The 19,089-nt window shown below is 42.6% G+C and overlaps 1 protein-coding gene across 5 annotated transcripts in view; it reads right to left on the bottom strand.

The window, feature by feature from the left end:
* The window catches only part of DPP6 (dipeptidyl peptidase like 6), a 792,069-nt gene that overhangs the window by 321,851 nt on the left and 451,129 nt on the right, over positions 1–19,089 (bottom strand). For all 5 annotated transcript variants that reach the window (XM_050940410.1, XM_050940409.1, XM_050940406.1 and 2 more), the window contains one exon: positions 1,442–1,556. In XM_050940410.1, the coding sequence (XP_050796367.1) occupies positions 1,442–1,556 (115 nt within the window). The remainder of the gene's footprint in view (positions 1–1,441; positions 1,557–19,089) is intronic.

Here is a 19,089-nt window from a genome sequence, read left to right as displayed (position 1 = left end):
CAACCCTGGGTTTAGCAGGTCAATCCTCAAACCACTGAGCTCTCGCTCTCCCTCCCCTGAGTTATCCTGCACTCTGCAGTGGATTCCCAAAGTGCCTCAGACGCTACCTACTTAGGGTATTTGCATCATGCTCATGATTGATTCCTGAAGATCTATGCACTGCAAGCCTGGGGGAACACTGCAGAGTGGGCCATTGGAGCAGTAGCTCAAAGCGATGGACTAAACTGAGAGCTGGTTCCAGGTAAGTGATAGATCTATTAAATGTAGCTATGAGGGAAGAGTAACTGGACAAAGAAAGGAAGAGGTTTTCAGCAGCAGGCCAACAGGAACAGGACTACTGGTATAGGGGTGGCAATTGTAGGGGCACTATTATTTACAGGAACATTTCCCTACATTTTATTTGCTCTGTGTGTTCCTATAGTTATATCATATACAGACATCCCAAGAGACAAAAGGTATATATGTATGCGCACGTGCTTATACACACACAGAGACATTATTATGTAAAAATAAGAGCTTACTCATCATATCTGTTCCCTGTATGTCTTTTGAGTCACAGCAGATTACTTCAATGACAAGTTGTTCACCAACGACTAGCTCTGAAGATTCAGTGCAGGAAAATTTCTACCTATCTAGATGATGCAAGCTGAGTCAGCAGAAAACCGAAAAAAAATAGCTCAATGTGCCCTGAACAGAAAGATAATCTCAGTGGAGTGTTAACTTTGAAACCTAACTATGAAGTTTAAACAGTAACCTTAACTACTTCACTGTGGATCATTTTAGCACAAACATCCAGCTAATGTGCTTATCCCACAATGCCAAACTGACAGCTACATCTTTTCAGATGTCAAACACTGCAACTGCCCCCTACCCCATCTAGCCAAACCTCCACCTTCCGTCTGATAAATCCTACAATGCAGTGGTGTGTTTCCAATACTAGGATCCAGATCGTCAGTCCACTGATCTTGGTATAGCTATAGTTAAGTTGATACTGCCATGTCCATTGGCCTCTGCCTATGGCCTCTGCCTGGTACTTGGCAGTTATCCTAAGACAAGTAATTTACAAAGGCTAGGTGTACAGAATATGGCTGAAAGATGAAATTTAAAGATCACCCATTGGGAAGTATAAATTATTTACTCCACTACAAAGCTGTGTAGTACACGGTTGTGTTTTACATTCTTAGAAAAATAAAGAGCTGGGGTCTGATCCAAACCCCACTGAAGTCAAATGGATCCCTCTATCAACTGAAAAGGACTTTGGATCAGCACTCTAGAGAGTCTTGATATAAAACAATGTTCTGGACAGTGTTCTGCACCCAATGTTAAAGAATAGGAAACTATTTGATCTCTACTTTGCATTCACTTTATCAAGTCTCTGCCCTTGGAAGTGCAAAATCACAAAAGAAAAACGGAACGCAAGTGAGTTAAAGGTTATAAATACCTGGTGTCAGGAGTATAACAGAGGTGACAATCAGGGAGCAGATAACCAGAATAACAAGTAAAGCAATTGCAATTCCTTTCCAGTTTCTTTGTGGAGGATTACTTCCCACCAGCTCCTAGAAATAACAAAGGACAGGGAATATTAAGTAAAGGCCTCAGAACAAGGAAACAAACAACAAACTCCAAACAGCAGTGCACTTTTTCACACGGTACCATATATCGCTGTGAATAAGGTAGCACAAACAGCCACTCAGACTACAGTTTATGTCACTGTACCATATTCTGGTGTTTATTTGATTCACTCTCGATCAAAGTATAGGACCAATAAATATGATGAGCCAAATCCATATCTGAGATGACTCCTCTTGGGTAACTGTGTGTATCTATGGGAGGAGCAGCCAGAATGCTTTGAAGGGAGAGTAGAAAGGGTATCCCCTGTACAGTCACCCTTGTTACACTCCTTCCTCCTCACCCTGTCTTACCAGCACAGCTCATCAGCCTCTGTCTGCTGTGACAGCAGTGCCCAGGCATACCTCCTCGGGGCTAGCCAGCGCTCACAGCTATGCTAGGGTCCTCTCCCCAATCTCCAGAGTGAGGGAGGTCATATCATTGCAACTTCCTATGTGGGAGTATTTGATGTGGGTGCCCCCTCCCTCAGGGCACAGGTTTTGGAGCAGCCATCATCTGGCAGTCACTCTACAGGACTTCATAAATATGTGCAGTCATCGCATCTAAAATGGAGAAGAGTTAGCTCAAAAGAGCTGTGAGATGCACATTCCTTTAAAATGGCCAAGAGCCAGAGTCACAGGTGGGTGTGAATGAGTGCAGGAATTCTAGAGGGAGCTACAGTCATGTAAACACCACCTTCTTACAACGCCCCAACATGCATATCGCACCAGCATAGCCTCAAGTAGACCAAGGGCTGGTCTACACTGGGGGGGGAGGGGTATCGATCTAAGATACGCAACTTCAGCTTCGTGAATAGAGTAGCTGAAGTCAAAGTATCTTAGATCGATTTACCTCGGGTCCTCACGGTGCGGGATCGATGTCCGCGGCTCCCCATGTCAATTCCGCTACTGCCACTCGCTCCGGTGGCGTTCCGGAGTTGACAGAAGTGCGTTCGGGGATCGATATATCGCGTCTAGATGAGACGTGATATATCGATCCCCGAAAAATTGATCACTACCCACCGATATGGGGGGTAGTCTGGATGTACCCCAAGACTCGCTTAGACTCATGCCCACTTACCACAGTGTAACAACTCCCTCTCTCCCCTCACTGAGTCTAATGAGACCATGGCTATACTGGCGCTTTACAGCGCTGCAACTTTCTCGCTCAGGGATGTGAAAAAAACACCCCCCTGAGCGCTGCAAGATACAGCGCTGTAAAGCCTCAGTGTAAACGGTGCCGCAGCGCTGGGAGCACGGCTCCCAGCGCTGCAAGCTACACCCGTAGAGGATGTGGAGTACGTGCAGCGCTGGGAGAGCTCTCTCCCAGCGCTGGCACTGCGACCACCCTCAAAACTTCAAAGTGCTGCCACGGCAGCGCTTTGAAGTGCAAGTGTAGCCATACCCTCAGTATAAGGAGTTTTAATGTGACTCTCAGGAAGTCTCATGCCAAGGCACCAGAGAGGAGTACAAAGAAAAGCAATATATAGGAGGGTGTAAGTAGACAGAAGATAAACTAGGCCACTCACTTCCTTGATTTACACCTTTTTCTTGCTCCTCAAAACATACTGCATCAATGCAGACCTTCTTCTGTTCACTGACATATCGGAAGTGAGTCTTACGCATCAGCTCTGAGCCTGGCCCCAAACATTCAAAAAGCCACACTGCTATTTACCGATAAGATGGACATTATTCAGGTTTTACCATATAGATTTGTTTCTGATCTCTCTGGCATTTCTGATTGTGGATTTTATGAAGTGGAGGGATAGCTCAGTGGTTTGAGCATTGGCCTGGTATACCCAGGGTTCTGAGTGCAATCCTTGAGAGGGGCATTTAGGGATCTGGGGCAAAAATCTGTCTGGGGATTGGTCCTGCTTTGAGCTGGGGGTTGGACTAGATGATCTCCTAGGGTCCCTTCCAACCCTGATAGTCTATGAAATCATCATAACTGCATTGGCCATTGGGGCATCATCATTGATGAGCAATCAATCTATTGTCTCCACCCCAACAATTGTGTGTCAGTGCTCGAGTCTCCACGAAGTCCATTCCTGTCCACTCTTTTATGTTGTCAATCCATCTCTTCTTCTATCTATCTCTTCTTCTCTTCCCCTGTACTGTTCCTTGGAGGATGATCTTGGATAGGCCAGATGGTCTTGTTACATGGCCATACCACTTCAGCTGGAACTTCTTCACGGTTGTCAGGAGGTCTGCATATGACCCTGCACATTGGGTGATGATGTTGCTGACCTCTTCATTAGTGACATGGTTGAAGTAGGAGATGCCCAGGATTTTAAAGAAGCATCTCATCTCTACTACCTGTATTTTCCATTCAAGTTCTGCCACAAGGGTCCATGTCTTGCACACATACAGAATAATGGAGATGACCAATGCGTGCAGCAGTTTCAGTTTGGATTCCAGGGAGATGTTCTTATTTCTCCATATTGGCTTTAGCTTTGCCACTGCTGCAGTTGTTTGTGCAGTTCTTGCCCAAATTTCTGCCTTGGATCCTTCATCAGTGATGACTGCTCCCGAATACTTGAACTGTTTCACTGCCTCCAGCTCTTGTCCACTGACAGTAATATGTGAGCTGATCTCACCACATTTGTTTGTCATCTGCTTGTTTTTTTCTGCCCTGATTTCCATGCCATATTTTGCGGAGGTTTCATCCAGTCGTTTCACAATGTTGGCAAGTTCATCTTCGCTGCCTGCCAGGCCATCGTCATCAGCGAACCGAAGATTTGAGATTGTTCGCCCCCCCAATGCTGACTGTGCGTATGTGATCTTCTAGGGCATCATCATTATGTGCTCCAAGTAGATGTTGAACAGTATGGGCGAAAGAAGGCAGCCTTGCCGGACTCCAACAGTGGTGCAAAACCACTCTCCTATTGTGCCAATGACGAGAACTGCACCGCTGGCCTTGGCATACAGTTGTTTAATGGTAAGAATAAGCTGACGACCATCATTGTACTTCTTCATGGTTGCCCAGAGAACTTTGTGCCACACTCTGTCAAATGCCTTCTTGAAGTCAACAAAGACGTGGTAGATGTCCTGCTGGTGTTGTAAGTATTCTCATATAGAACATGAAGGTTGAAAATCTGTTCTGTGGTACTTCCAGTATGAAAGTCAGCCTGTTCTTCACCAATGATATTCTCTGCTTGTGGCTTCAATCTGTTCAATATGACTTTCAACATCACTTTACTAGGATGGCTAATAAAGCTTGTGGTCTGGTAATTTTGACACAATTGCAGGTTGCCTTTCTTTGGCACAGTGATGATTAGTGACTGTGTCCACGTGGAGGGCCTCTCACCAGTCTGTCAGATCTTGTTGCAGAACTTCGTGAGTACATCTAATATTTCTCCTCCAAATTTCATAAATTCTGCTGGGATGTTGTCAATACCTGTAGCCTTTCTGTTCTTGAGTGATTTCACAGCTGTGTCCACTTCTTCCTATAATATTGGAAAGTCATCATCCTCTGTTGAATCTGGGCTGTCTAAGACATTAGGATCTCCATTTGTCTGGTGGTTGTATAGATCAGAGCAGTAGTTTGTCTACCTATTGATGATGTCCTTATCTTCTGTAAGACTGTTCCCTTCTTTGTCTTGAACTGCATTAGCTTTGGTCCATCTTTCCTTCATGAGATATTTTTCAACCTGGAAGGCTCATTTGCTATTTTTATTATTGATATACTCTTCAATTTTAGAGCATTGTTTTTCAGTCCATATCTCCTTGGCCATCTTCATTCCTTTCTTGATCTTTCTCCCAATTGCTCTGTATTTATCAACACCCTCAGTATAGTTCTTGTCTCTCTTAAGTTCTCTTCTACTGTCACACATTTGTAGTATTTCATTTGTGACCCATGTTTTTGTCTTCTTATGATGTTTCCCAAGGATGTCCATTGCTGCCTCATTCATTACAGCATCAAAATTGTTGGTCATTGTTTCTATGTCTTCCTCTAGGGCGAGCAGCGGGGCAAATTTTCAGCCAATCATTGCTTTAACCGTTTAATATCACAGTGGTACAAGTCTATGCTCCTACAACAGACTATGACGATGAGCAAATTGAAGATTTTTACAATCAGCTCCAAGACTTCATCGATAAGGTACACAAGAAAGATATCCTGATTGTACAAGGAGATTGGAACACTAAAGTGGGTACTAACACACAGGCAGATTGGCAAGATTATTGTGGCCCTTTCTGTAATGCAGTAACCAATAAGCAAGGATTGAGACTTTTGGAGTTTGCCGGCTATAACAATCTGGTTCTTGGAAACACATTAAGTGCACATAAAGCATCCAGATGATTAATATGGCACGCACCTAATGGTCTACATCACAGCCAGATCAACTACATCATGGTGCAAAACCGATTTCGTTCTGGGATTAACAGAGCTAAAACAAGGAACTTCCCTGGTGCTGATATTGGAAGTGATAATGACCTTGTGATACTAAATTTTTGGCTATGGCTAAGGAAAATTATCAGGCCAAAGTTCACCAGAACCAGGTTTGACTTAGAAAGACTTAGAGACCGAAACATACATGTTCACAGGATCTTAAATATTTATTGCACCTTCTTTCCACCTTAGTTTCCTAGCTTCCACTGGATTTCCCTTAGCAATTAAACATCCAATGGACTCTGCTTTCTGACCAGCTTGAATAATCACTCAGCAAATCTGGGCTCACAGCTATAGCAGCACTAAAACCTTCACATCTAGACACTCTATTAATTTGGGATTTTGCCTAGTTTGAAGAATTATTGATGATGGTGGGGAGAAGTCACTTTGCACTGGTTCTTGTTTCAGGTGCCCTCCTCTTTTTTTTTTGTGGTCAGCAAAAGCGTTTTGCTCAAATTAAGTGCATGTGGAGTTCAAAAGAGTAATTCCATTTGCTGTGATGTGGAGGTTATTTTTGTATAAAGAATATCACCTCAATGGTAAGTAAAGTGGGACATTTGTGAAAATCTCACTCCCTTTGATCTTGGAGAAATGCTGGGGATAATGCTATATGTCAGTGGCTCTCAACATTTTCCACATCATGACCCCCATGTCACAACAAAATAAAATTTTGGAACCCTCCTTTAATGTGGTTTGGGATCAAGGCATACCAAAGGTCTTGAACTCAGGCTGAGAACCCGTGCTGTACGCCAGTAAGCATCTGAAAGTGACATCTGTATTTCAGCTGTTTATTCTGTTTTTTGGCTTTGTACTTGAAAAAATATATATAATTAGAAGGAACAAATAATTTTGTTTTATCATTGATATTAGAAGAAGAATCTGAAAAGTAGGTCAGGAACTTTGAGAAATGCAAGACTGACAGCAACTAAATAGAGAGGATAAAAATGCCCTGACATTATCCAGTGCCTTCCATTTGAGCATCTTTACAAACATTCATTAATTTAGCCTCCAACACCCTTGTGAGTCAGGGTTGCATTGCGATCCCCATATTTCAGGTGATAAACCTAGGATTTGTGATTTTCCCCAAGGAAGTCAGAGGAAGAGCCAGGAAAAGAATCTAGGACATGCCACTTATCCATAGGACCACTCTTCCTTACCTGTAAAAGGGAACAGCAAGAGCAGAAGGAACAGAGGGATATATGGAAAGAAAGCATCCAAATTGCACAGTGCTTCTACCTGAGGGCAGCCAAAGCCTAATCAAATGGTTCTTACACTTCAGTAGGCAAAGGTAGAAGAAGGATGGAGCAAGGGCTTGATCTACTCCCCACTTCCTCCCTTGCAAAGCACTGCTGCAAACACAGCAAAAGTATTAACAAGAGAGAGCCGGGGCCAGCAACAGCAGTAATGGTCAAAGATATTCTTTTAGGTGCAGCGTCTTCTACTTCTCCCATTAACCAGACAAAGGCAATGTCTAAATCCTTGTGACTTCAGAGCAGAATTATGTAGTTTCATTCCATCAAGCATACCACACACTCTAGTAACATTCTGTGCATTACACAAAGTATACTAATCAATCATTAGGTCAATGACATTGGTAACTTCTCACTGGAGCTGGGAGTGGGAATAGGCAATGAAATATTAAAAGATGAGTTTCAAAAAAAGCCTGACTTGGTCTTAGCCCCTGTGTCACACCTGGGCTTGCAAAACTAGTTGAAAGTTGCTCTCTGGTCCCCTTTGCTCTGAGGAAATTACTCAACTCATGTTCTCACACAGCTTCTCTGGCTATGGTACGGGGTTGAAGGTGGGAGAGGCTGCAGAGCAAAACGAAGTCTCCATCTACTCCCTGTTCATCCACTTCCCTGCCCACTCACTTTTGGGGGGAGTAGTATTGGGCAAGATGTCCCTGCTCTACTCACCAAGGCAATATTCACAGTCTCAGTAGGAGAGCCAGAAGGGGTTATTCCTTTTATTCCTCTACACGGCCAAGTAAGAGCTGTGACCACCAGGGCTGTGATGATGTTCATGATAACCACACTGTGGATGATGGGCTACCTCTGATATCTCAACATTCTGCAACTCAAACTGCAGTTTGGCTTACAGAACACAATTTTGCTTCATGAAAACTGGGGCTATCCTACAGAAGAGAGGTTTGCTGGTGAAGAACATTGGTGTACTAGAAAGTGGGGCTCCTTATTTCTGAAATCCTGGTTTCTTTTAGTTTTAAAAAATGTACCACAAGAAACACACACCAAGTCACTCCGTTGACAATCTAGAATGAGGCCTGTGGTACCCATGCAGCCCATATTAAATTCACTCCCAGGAAAAGGAAGCACATGGTAGTGACTGTGGCCTTCATTACCATGGAAATATGTGGTCCACATGTGTGGTACCAGGAGTTAGAGCTCCTGGTATAATTATAAAAGATAGCTGTAGAATTTTGTTTGCCAGAGTTACCTGAGAAAACATTTCAACGAATGAGCAAGCTGTACTGCACTGCGTGATCCTAATCCAAAGCATAGTTATGGGTGAGAAGAGGAAACCTTTTGAGGCAAATGTTTGACTTTTATATGCCTTAGAGCCTGACCCAGCTCCCATTGAAATCACTGGAAAAACTTCAGTGACAGTTGGATTAGGTCCTTGGAGAAACTGTAGATAAAGGAGTGTTAATGTATCAGCACTTGTTCTTCACGGGCTTAGGTTTGCCCACAAAACCCAACCTTTCTGCATTCTCAGGAGGATTTTCTTGCACAGATTAAGGGCTTTTCTACGAAGTGAGTTATTGTGCGGCAAGCTGGTATGCTGTACGATTCACATCCCGGCTTGCATGAGCAGTTACTCACTGTATAGACAAGCTCTGAATAGCTGCTAATCTAATGCTCCATTTGAACAAGTCAATGTGGTGGACTATTGGGATGCAACAAATCCATACATATTTTTTGCATGATCCTATATTGGAAAGCTTGATCTCTGAAGTGTTGGGTTCCAGCTGCAAAATCTAAATGTAGCTCATGGTGTCTTTTCTGCCTTCCTAAATATTAAAAATTCATATTGGATGCAGTGCATGGAATACATTAAATGATGATTTCAGCAGTGTGTAGGTCTTGATGCTGTTACACAGACCAATATACTTTTCAAAGATTTATTTTATCCTACGCTTATTGAATTTTATTTGAGATCTTACTTTGTGGAAGCATTTGGCTAGAATGTTGTAATCCTATCAACATGCTAATGCAGTCACAATCAATTGTTATTGTCTTACAGCCCTCAGCATGACAGAAGGAACTGTAGCAAGGTAAACCTGTATGCAACAAAAAACGTTATAGACAATAGTTATAGACAATAGATAAAAGGTCATTTCAGGGAATATGCAGTCCTGAGGTTTCAAATATCTTAGGCCTTACAGTGCTGTAAGAACAAACTGAAATAGACCACGTAGCATTAATAGAGAAAAGGGGAAGTCAGAATTCACTTTGCCTAAAACTGAATCTACTTGGATATTATGACTTGAAAGCCTGATGTAAATTCCAGTTTTCCTGGGTTTGCTCTCCACCTAGGACAGGATGACAGCAGGAGCAGAGAGGAGAGAGAAAATACAAGGGAACACGGTGCATTATAGAGCAGAAAGCCAACAGCGTGAAAAACAAATAGGGACTGAAAAGGGTAAGCAGAGAAGGGGAAAGAAAAAATATCTGATAAAAATAGATACAGAACTGTGTACAGAGCAGCTAAGTCATTGGGAGCTGTTCATCAGCTATATAAAAGAGGCTTCCCTTTAGTCAGAAAACTGTTGTCACTTTTTAATAAATCCATCAATTCCTGGTGGAGTACTGTGTTGGAGGAAGGAGGGCACAAGAGACATAACAGGCTGGTAGGAGAAAAGGTGAGAGGGAATAACAGAAAGCAGCAGGAGCTGCAGGGATAGAGAGGAGGAGGAGCCTCTTATGTACGTCTCTAGCACCCCCAGGAGCCTGGACTGATTAACACCATCTTCTCAGGGAGCTTGCTGTTTCCTGCTGCTTCCCTGAACCCACCTGAGGAGAACAGGCAGTCAACTGAAGTAGTAGGAGCCAGTTAGGCCCTTAAGACGCTGATATCTTCTCTCACTCAGGCCCTGCTACCAGACTGCTTATTTGTCCCCTTCAATTGAGTGTTGAGAGCCACTATAGCTGGCACAGAACAGCAGTCATGAGTGAAAGAAGAAAATGGCCCTCTGGGGCACCATTCAGAAAACGAAAGAAAGCAAAGGAAGCTTTTCTATCTAAGCAAGAAGGAGCTCTCCTGAGATACATAGACACAAATGTTCACGGTGAGCCTTCCGGCCCCAGTGAGGATGTGAGTGGTGAGGAGATGCCTGATCTTCCAGTTAGTCAGAGTGCAGGTGACCTGACAGCTACTGCAGCATCCATATCTCCATCTCAAATGGATGTAACCATGCACATTCCTGAAGGAATGTGTAGATCAGAGAAGACTGTGGTGCAGGCACAAGAAATAGCTGCTGCTGAGTTTAGTTCCTTAAGTCTAGATGATCCAGGATTGTGGACCCACTTAAGCAGTAGCCTGAAGGACTTCCTTATACTGCATGGATCACAGCAAGTGAAAAACTTCATGTTCCCCAAAGACAATGAAAATAGAAGTTTCCATCCAACACATTACTGGCGTGACATCCCCAATGGTGACACTGTGGAGAGGCCATGGCTTATGTATGCAAAACCCCAGAATGCTGCATAATATTTTTATTGCAAACTCTTCCAGTCTAATGTTCCAGCCACATTGGGTTCTACAGGAACAAAGGACTGGAAAAATCTGGCAGGAAATCTGGCATGCCATGAGAAGGGAGCAAATCACTAGAGAGCATTATTCCATAGGTGGAAAGAGCTTGAGATGAGACTAAGGTTAAAGGTCACCATAGATGATCAGCATAAAGAGAAGATTGCATCAGAGTCTCTTTACTGGCAAAATGTTCTGAAAAGGCTCATTGCCATTGTGAGACTGCTTGCTATCCAAAACCTAGCACTGCGTGGCACTTCAGATCAGCTGTATGTGCCAAACAATGGAAACTTCCTTAAAATTGTAGAGCTGATGGCTGAGTTTGATGCTGTACTCCAGGAGCATCTAAGAAGAGTCACCACCCAAGAAATGTACACACACCACTACCTTAGAAAAACAATTCAAAATGAGATCATACAGTTACTGGCAACAAAAGTCAAACAGAAGATTGTGACAGATCTGAAGTCAGCAAGATGTTACTCCGTTATTCTGGACAGCACACTGACATCATCCATATGGAATAAATGACTTAAATGGTGTGTTTTGTAACAACAACAGAATCTAGCGAAAATGTCCCTGCAATGGTGACTGTCAGAGCATTTTCTAGAATTTATTGACATTGATGATACTACAGGAACTGGTATAACAAATGTGCTTCTTAAAAAGCTGGAAGGTACGGGAATTGCGATAGCTGACATGAGAGATCAGGGCTATGATAATGGTGCCAACATGAGAGGAAAGAACAGAGGAGTGCAGACATGGATCGGAGAGTAAAATACTCGAGCTTTTTTTGTCCCCGGCAGTTCTCATTCATTGAACTTGGCGGTCAGTGATGTAGCATCAGCTTCTAGCGAGGCTGCTGAATTTTTTTTGGTAATTCAAAGCACCTATGTATTTTCTCTGCATCAACTCATTGATGGCAAATTTTGAAGCAACATCGGGGATATACTCTCTGACACTGAAACCACTGAGTGCCACACAGTGGGAAAGTCGAATGGAGGTGATAAAGCCTATCAAACACCAAAATGCCATAGTTACCATTATGGAGGATAATGCTATGACAAGAACTGTTTGTGGGAGAACAGTGGCAGAGGGAAATGGAATCACCAGAAACATACATAACGTCAAATTTCTGTGTGCTTAGTATTGTGGTATGACATACTGTTTGAAATAAATGTTGTAAGCAAGAGATTCCAAGGTTGTTCCAAGTTGTTCCATTGCTCCTTGATATATCTGGAGCAATGGAACAACTGGACAAAGCAAAGCCATACCTACAATCTTACTGATCAGATGAGGAATTTCAAAACGTTCTGAAGAGTGCACAGAAGTTGGCAGAGGAACTTCACATTGAAGCTATTTTCCCAGCCATTCAAGAATACAAGAGTCACCGAAGAAGACAACATTTTGATTACGAGGCATGGGATAATCCCATAAGAGACCCCAAACAACAATTCAAAGTTGAATTCTTTAACCAGGTGCTAGATTGTGCAATACAGTCAGTTGAAGAACATTTCATGCAGCTCAAGGAACACAGCAATATATCTGAGATGTTGTATGATATTCCAAAACTCCTCACTATACCTGAAGAAGACCTACACCAGCAATGCAGGGCACTAGAGACAGTGCTGACACATGCGCAACATTGATGCGAGTGATTTAGGTCATGAACTGATTTAGGTGATGAGGCCCTTTCAAGATACATTTCAGCAGGATCAACTCCAAAGGCTGTTCTGGAATATATGTGCACAAATAAGATGACCACCCTCTTTCCAAATGCTTTTTTTCTCTGCAATTACTTCTAACACTTCCTGTAACAGTTGCCAGTGGAGAATGCAGCTTCTCCAAGCTGAAGTTAATAAAAACACATCTATGCTCCACAATGACACAGGAGAGGCTGGTTGGTCTTGCAACCATCTCAGTAGAGCATGAGCTGGCCCAGACTGTGGACCTTCAGGAAATAGTTCAAATCTTTGCAACCAAGAAGGCACAGAAAGCGCCACTTTGTTATTTAAACAGATAAAAATGCCATTGTTTACTATGCAGACAAGAAAAGTTACATTTGCTGTTCAGGCATTTGAAAGTTAAGTGGTACTTAAAATTTTTGAACAAGACATTTTAAGTTGTTAGTTCTCCTTTATTGGGGTAGGTACCAGAGCAGTACTATGAGAGGACAGGAAGAAGGCAGAATAGAGACCTTTCAAAGTTTTGGCCCAAGAGAGGGGGCATGAGGGCATCATTTGAGCTCCCCACCTCAGGTGCCAAAATGTTGTGGGCTGGCCCTGTTCACAAAGGAACTCAAACTCTGCAGCACAAACCCTCTCCTCCAATCCTACAGTCTCTGATGGAATGGCTTCTCGGTTTTCAATGGGAGGAGTAGGAAAGGATTTCAACTAGCAGTAGGAAGAGATTTCCTGCCAGGGCTCTAGCCAGCCAGGGCTCTAGCCAATCAGGGCTCGGAGATAGAGAGGCCAGCACCTACTTTCTCTCCATTCCTTAACCAATCGGGGCTCTGGGGGCAGAGCCAGTCTGCACAGCACAGTTGCTGACATATGGGGTGGGAGCTCCATCCCTTTAGAAAGCCTCTTCCAACATTTCAGGATTTGCAGTGCTGTCAGCTCACAGAGATGACCTTGACATAGACTGACAGAAGCTGGGGCAAGACCCTGCAAAGCATTAAAGTAGTTCTACAGAAATGCTAGCAACTAATACTAAAGATGGGATTCTATGTGGCATTAAGGGACTATGAAGTCCAACAACACTTACTTTCTTATTACCCCAGTATTTAATTTTTGTTGTTAATTGTTTGCATTATGGTAGTGGCTGGAAGATCGAACCAGAGTCAGGGTCCCTGGGTGCTAGGCACTGTGCAAACATGTAATAAGAGACTGTCCCTGCCCCAAAGAGCTTACCATTTAAATACACAAGACAGACAAAGGAAGTTCTTTTACCCTCATTTTATAGATGGGGAGAGAGAGAGATAAGGAGACTAAGCAACATGCTCTGGGTTCCTCAGGACATTTGCAGTAGAGGCAGGCATTGAACCCTGTTTTCTGAAAGCTCAAGCCAGTGCCCTGTCCTAAGTAGCCTATTTCTAGGAAGCCTTCCTCTGCTACCTTTAGCTTAATTTCAAGTTATTAAAAAAAATGATTTTTTAAGTATTCAAATTTCCCCCCCTTTTGAAATGCATTGTGCCGATTTGTTGCCTTAACCATACCTTTCCCCAAATTTTCGAGGGAAAATCAAATAAGCTGTTGTATTATTCATGTGACAAATAATGAATTCAGATAGACAATCAACTGAAATTCAACAGAGTAACTACATAAAGTCCTGGGGACAGGCAGGGGCAGGGGAACCTGAGCTAATATTTCACTGAGTTATTTCATTGTATAGTTCAAATAAACTTTCCTCCTAATATTTGTTGATGCTGAAAAGATATGCTATAAATTTCTTTTATGGTTCATGGGCCATTTACCATGGGTAGAGAGGGTAACAACAAATTATAAAACCAAGGATGCATACATCTCAGGCATATGAAACAGGTTTCTAATCATTTCTGTTTCTTGTAGGATATTAGAAGAGGGAAAATCTTGAGATGTTAACATACCTACATAGCATACAGAATTCAGAACCTGATCTATGCTGCCTACCACAATTTTATTATTACCACTGATTAATTTATTACTTCTTGGCCCGATGGTATTAATATGTATTACATTCAAACTACCCAATTTATAGTTAACTTTGGATATCATTCTAATTGTGCATAACAGTGAAACCACAAAAAAAAGGGGGGGGGAGTATATTAAGGCCCTCTGTGGAACTGATTTAATCTGAAGATAAAGTGATGTAATGGAGTACATTAAAAAATGAAAGCTAAAAACTAACCAGTTCTTACAGACACCAACCCTGTGGCCTAAACCCTGTACCATTTACAGGAATCCTGATCTAAAACCCACTGAAGTCAATGCAAAGGCTTCAGCTGAATTCAATGGACTTTGGATGACATCCATATAGTCCTTACTGAGATGAACTAATTGGGATGAAATCCTGATTCCATTGAAGTCAATGGCAAAAATTCCCATTGACTTTAATGGGTCATGATTTCATCCTTAGTGGAGATGAAATTTCCCATTGACTAAGTGAGGTTTTTGGGGCTATCTGAACTTCACCTGGGGCCGAATCTACCCCTTACACATGGGTCACTTCTGCAGCATGTAGATGGAAAGAGTCCGTCTCATAAAGCTATGGAGCCACACTATGTCTCCACTGGGAATGGGGAGATTGGCTGGTGACTTCACAAAGTCATTTTCACTGGCAAGTGTCCTGCCCAGTACCGTTTCCCTAGTAAAGATGCATGCACCCCCTGCACTTCCTCCCTTCTTTCTCTTCCCCAAAATCCCTGCACAGAGAAACAGCACCAGTTCCACTCCATTGCAGCCCTCATTCAGGAAAGCATCTCCATTTCAGATAGCACCTAAGCACATGTCTAATTTATGTCCTGGGCAGAGATGGAGTGAAGCAGGTGCTTAACTACTTTTCAGATTTGGGGCCTCAGAGCCATTTGATTCCACCATGAGGAGAAGCATAATCTGTCCAGTACTGAAAGATACCAGCATGCATATAAAAAAATAAACCAACTAGACACCACTCATAAATCATCGTAGGCTGTTAATCCTAAAGATGCTGCTTTGTTTTTAATAGTGATGTCATTTGAATCTGAGTGGTTATTACTCAAATGAAAACAAACCAAGTGCACAAAATTTCCACTCTAACAGAGCACCAATAATACCAACATCAGCTCAAAGGAAACATTAAAACAATGTCAATCATTTGAAGAACTTACTTGCTTACTGCTACTGGTGAAGAATTAACACAAAGCTCAAAAGACCCCTGCAAACAAATCAAAGTCCTTAAACCTATTTTCCCCCTCCCTTTTTCTTTGATGTTCGTTCCCCCTGCCTCTTACATAAAAAGCGTAATTGTTTCTGGATTAGAAAAGTAAAACAGATGTTACTGTAGGTTTTAAAATAAGCACACTTCACTCAAGCTGTGTATTAAACCTTATAAATGTTACTGCTTTCCTCTCTCTTTATGATTGCACCATAATGTTGTCCACCTGCTAGGAGGACTTTGAAGCCATAAATCCCTGCCACCTACAGTATTTTAAGACTCTAGAACAGGGATCTGTGATGGGCTATTTTCATGAATGTAAAAGAATCGCTGCACTGGCATGCACTGGATGAATGCTGGAAATGCTCCAATGTGGGAGGCTGTCAGCAAAATAATTTCTGGCATGTTCATTTCAAACCTGTCAAAAATCTGCCAGCTAGGTGGCCATATTAGAATAATAATATACAGACCTAACCCTCTTAAAACAAAAGCTCATCAAGCACAGCTTCTGTTGCCCTTTCATTTAGCAATATTTATTCGGCTACTTAAAACAAATGACAAATATTGATGTTACCTGTTAGCACTACCTATGCCCATGTATATTAATATGACTTAATACTATGCACACAAACTAGCTCCTCAGTCCCAACTTACTGTAGTTTGTAACTACTCAAGCTGGGCTAGTCATGTGGGGTCTTTTAGATATTCTCTCTGAGAAGGAGTTACCATTTTTTCAGGACCTACAAAAAATCTAACAATGTTGTGTACTCCCTCTCCAGCCACAGTGTGAGCTCCCCCTTCTGACTGTGCAGTGACACTAGCACATAGTGTGTGAGGCTCCCCAGTGGGGAGCAGTTCGCACTGGCACAGCTTGGTTGATGGTGTGAGAACTTCAAAACCTATATGCACTCACACCACCACTGTGACGTCAGGCAGTGCTGTTACCCCATTGCGCAGATGGGGAAATGAGGCACAGGGAGATGGCAACCCAAACAGACATATCTGAACTAGCTTTAATCTCACTAACTCAGGTACCAGAACAGCGAAGCCACAGCAGCACGGACCAGGCTCTTGAGTAATTACCCAGGGTGTATAGCCCACCCTGCCACAGCCTCACCGCTCTGGGACCCACGCCAGCTCTGGTATGTCAGCTTGAGACACAACTACACCCAGCAACTGCAGTCCAGACATACACTACAGTCTAGACTTGCCCACGGTCACACAGAGAGTCCGTAGCAGAGCAGGGACTTGCCTATAGCCTAACCATCAGGCCATCCTTGCTCTCTGTGGCCCATTGGTGTGAGGCCTTCAGCTTCCCAGCTTGTTGACCCAGCCAGTCCCTTCTGCCAGCCCTAATGTCACTCTGTATCTCCCCAAAGGGAGTGCTTTTATAGCAATGTCCCCTCCACAGACAGGGGAGATTTCAGTGGAAGGGGTGGTGCTCCGGACCAGCACAAGATGAGTTTTAACTGGTGCAGCTCCATTGAAGTCAGGGGGTAACTCTGTACACGTAGAAACACATTCAGGGCCCGGATCTTCTCTGAGTTACATTTGTGTACTTCAGAAGTAATTCTACTGAAATGAAATTACAGATATGGTATACAACCAGTGATAAGCATGATCAGACTCAGGCCCTTCTGTTGGGCCAGATTCTCTACTGGGGTTCATTGGTACAGCTCCATTGACTTCACAATGCAGCTCTGCCTATTTACAGCAGGTGAGGATGCGGCTCATCATATTTAAATTTGTATATTAAAAAAAACAACCCCAAAGAAGTAGAGGAATGGCTTAGGATGGTCCTGGAGTTTATAACTCGGATTAACAGGATAACAGTAAGCATCGGGCAATTTAGGCTGAGTTTTTGGTTTTATGAAATTCCACATAGTGAGTTTCATTTGACTGTGTAATAACCTGCCAAAGAAGCCAGGGAAAGCCCCATTGCTGAAGTCTTTTAAGACTGGATTGCACAAAGCAATCAAGAATATAGTTAAGGGAATAATTGTGATTAGTGGGACGATGGAAACGATGATCTACTGTAATAGATCTAGTCTCTTTCCAAATGGTATGATTCCAAGATTAAGAAAATGTTTAGCACTGCACTATGTGCTTTAACAAGTGTGTAAAGTCATGGGGTGAAATCCTGAACCCACTGAAGTCAATGGCAAAATTCCCATTGGCTTCCACGGTGCCAGGAATTCACCCACAGTGTTCGCAACTAATGGCCGCTGGTATTCAAAATGTCGGCATAACAAGCCCCTTGAAATTTGATGTAAATCTGTCATATACAGTTCCCTAGGAAAACCAGTGTCACTCAGATGAGTGAGAATTACATAGCAAACACAGCCTTATTGTCTTTATTCCTTTCCATCAGTACTGGAAGTTTATTATTATACATTATGCGTATTAAGTTAGCAAAAGCCTCAATCAAGATCATGGCTGAGTGCTGTACAAACACCGCAGAAGCCGGTCTCTGTCTTGAAGAGTTTGTAAAAGCAGCCATTTCCATTTTTTAATGAGAAATTGCCCTCATAATAATCCAAAGGGTGGGAAAACACCTACCTATATCACTCCTCACTCCAACCTTCTTATTGTTTATGAATCTCACTGTGACGTTGTCTAATTAAAATATAACCATGCAAATCGTTATTGCTACCACTGTTATATAATTGCAAATAATCTTATAGAAAATATAACTCATGTCCAGATAGTGATAAACAGCTTGCAGGCTAACTAACCCAAAGCCGACCTTTAAAGACATGTAAGAAAAGTTAATTAGGGCCATTGCATGCTAAATAGGCTAGAACTTTGAAATGCAAACCTGTGTTATTAGAGGTAGTATCTTAGATGCTACCCGTGTAAATGGAGAGTTCCCTTCTGTCACTATAGCTACTAATTCAGAGATCAAAAGGGAATATTAACATTTAGATGAATCTTGGGTGAAGTAATGTCATTGTCTATACGTCTCTTTGAAGTTTGTGATGGACTGCCTGATAAATAAATTGCCCTGGCCTATGTTAATTTGTGTAACTAATTACTGGTGGTGTTTAGAAAACAGAAAGTTACATCAAAAGCCTATTGTTTACCCAGGACTGTGTGGGCAAGTGGATGCTAGAACAGTGTATAAAAAGACTCTTGGTCCTGATCCTGTTCAGCTCAGATCTACTTATGCTTCGATGCAGGGGAAGCTTAAGCCACAAGATTGGGAACCCAGCGCTGACTGGTCCACCCTGAATATGATATTGGACTATAACCTATGAACGAAATTCTAAAGAACTCTTTGCAACTACAAAGCTCACCGTCTCTGCTATGCTTCAGTGGTAGCCGTGTTAGTCTGTATCAGCAAAAAAAAAAAAAAAAAAGAGGAGTCCTTGTGGCACCTTAGAGACTAACAAATTGATTTGGGCACAAATGATATAATCTCTGCTATGTATCTGA

This window comes from Gopherus flavomarginatus, chromosome 2 (genome assembly GCF_025201925.1).
Source record: "Gopherus flavomarginatus isolate rGopFla2 chromosome 2, rGopFla2.mat.asm, whole genome shotgun sequence".
Lineage (NCBI taxonomy): Eukaryota > Metazoa > Chordata > Testudines > Testudinidae > Gopherus > Gopherus flavomarginatus.
This window is presented reverse-complemented; position numbering and strand designations above follow the sequence as displayed.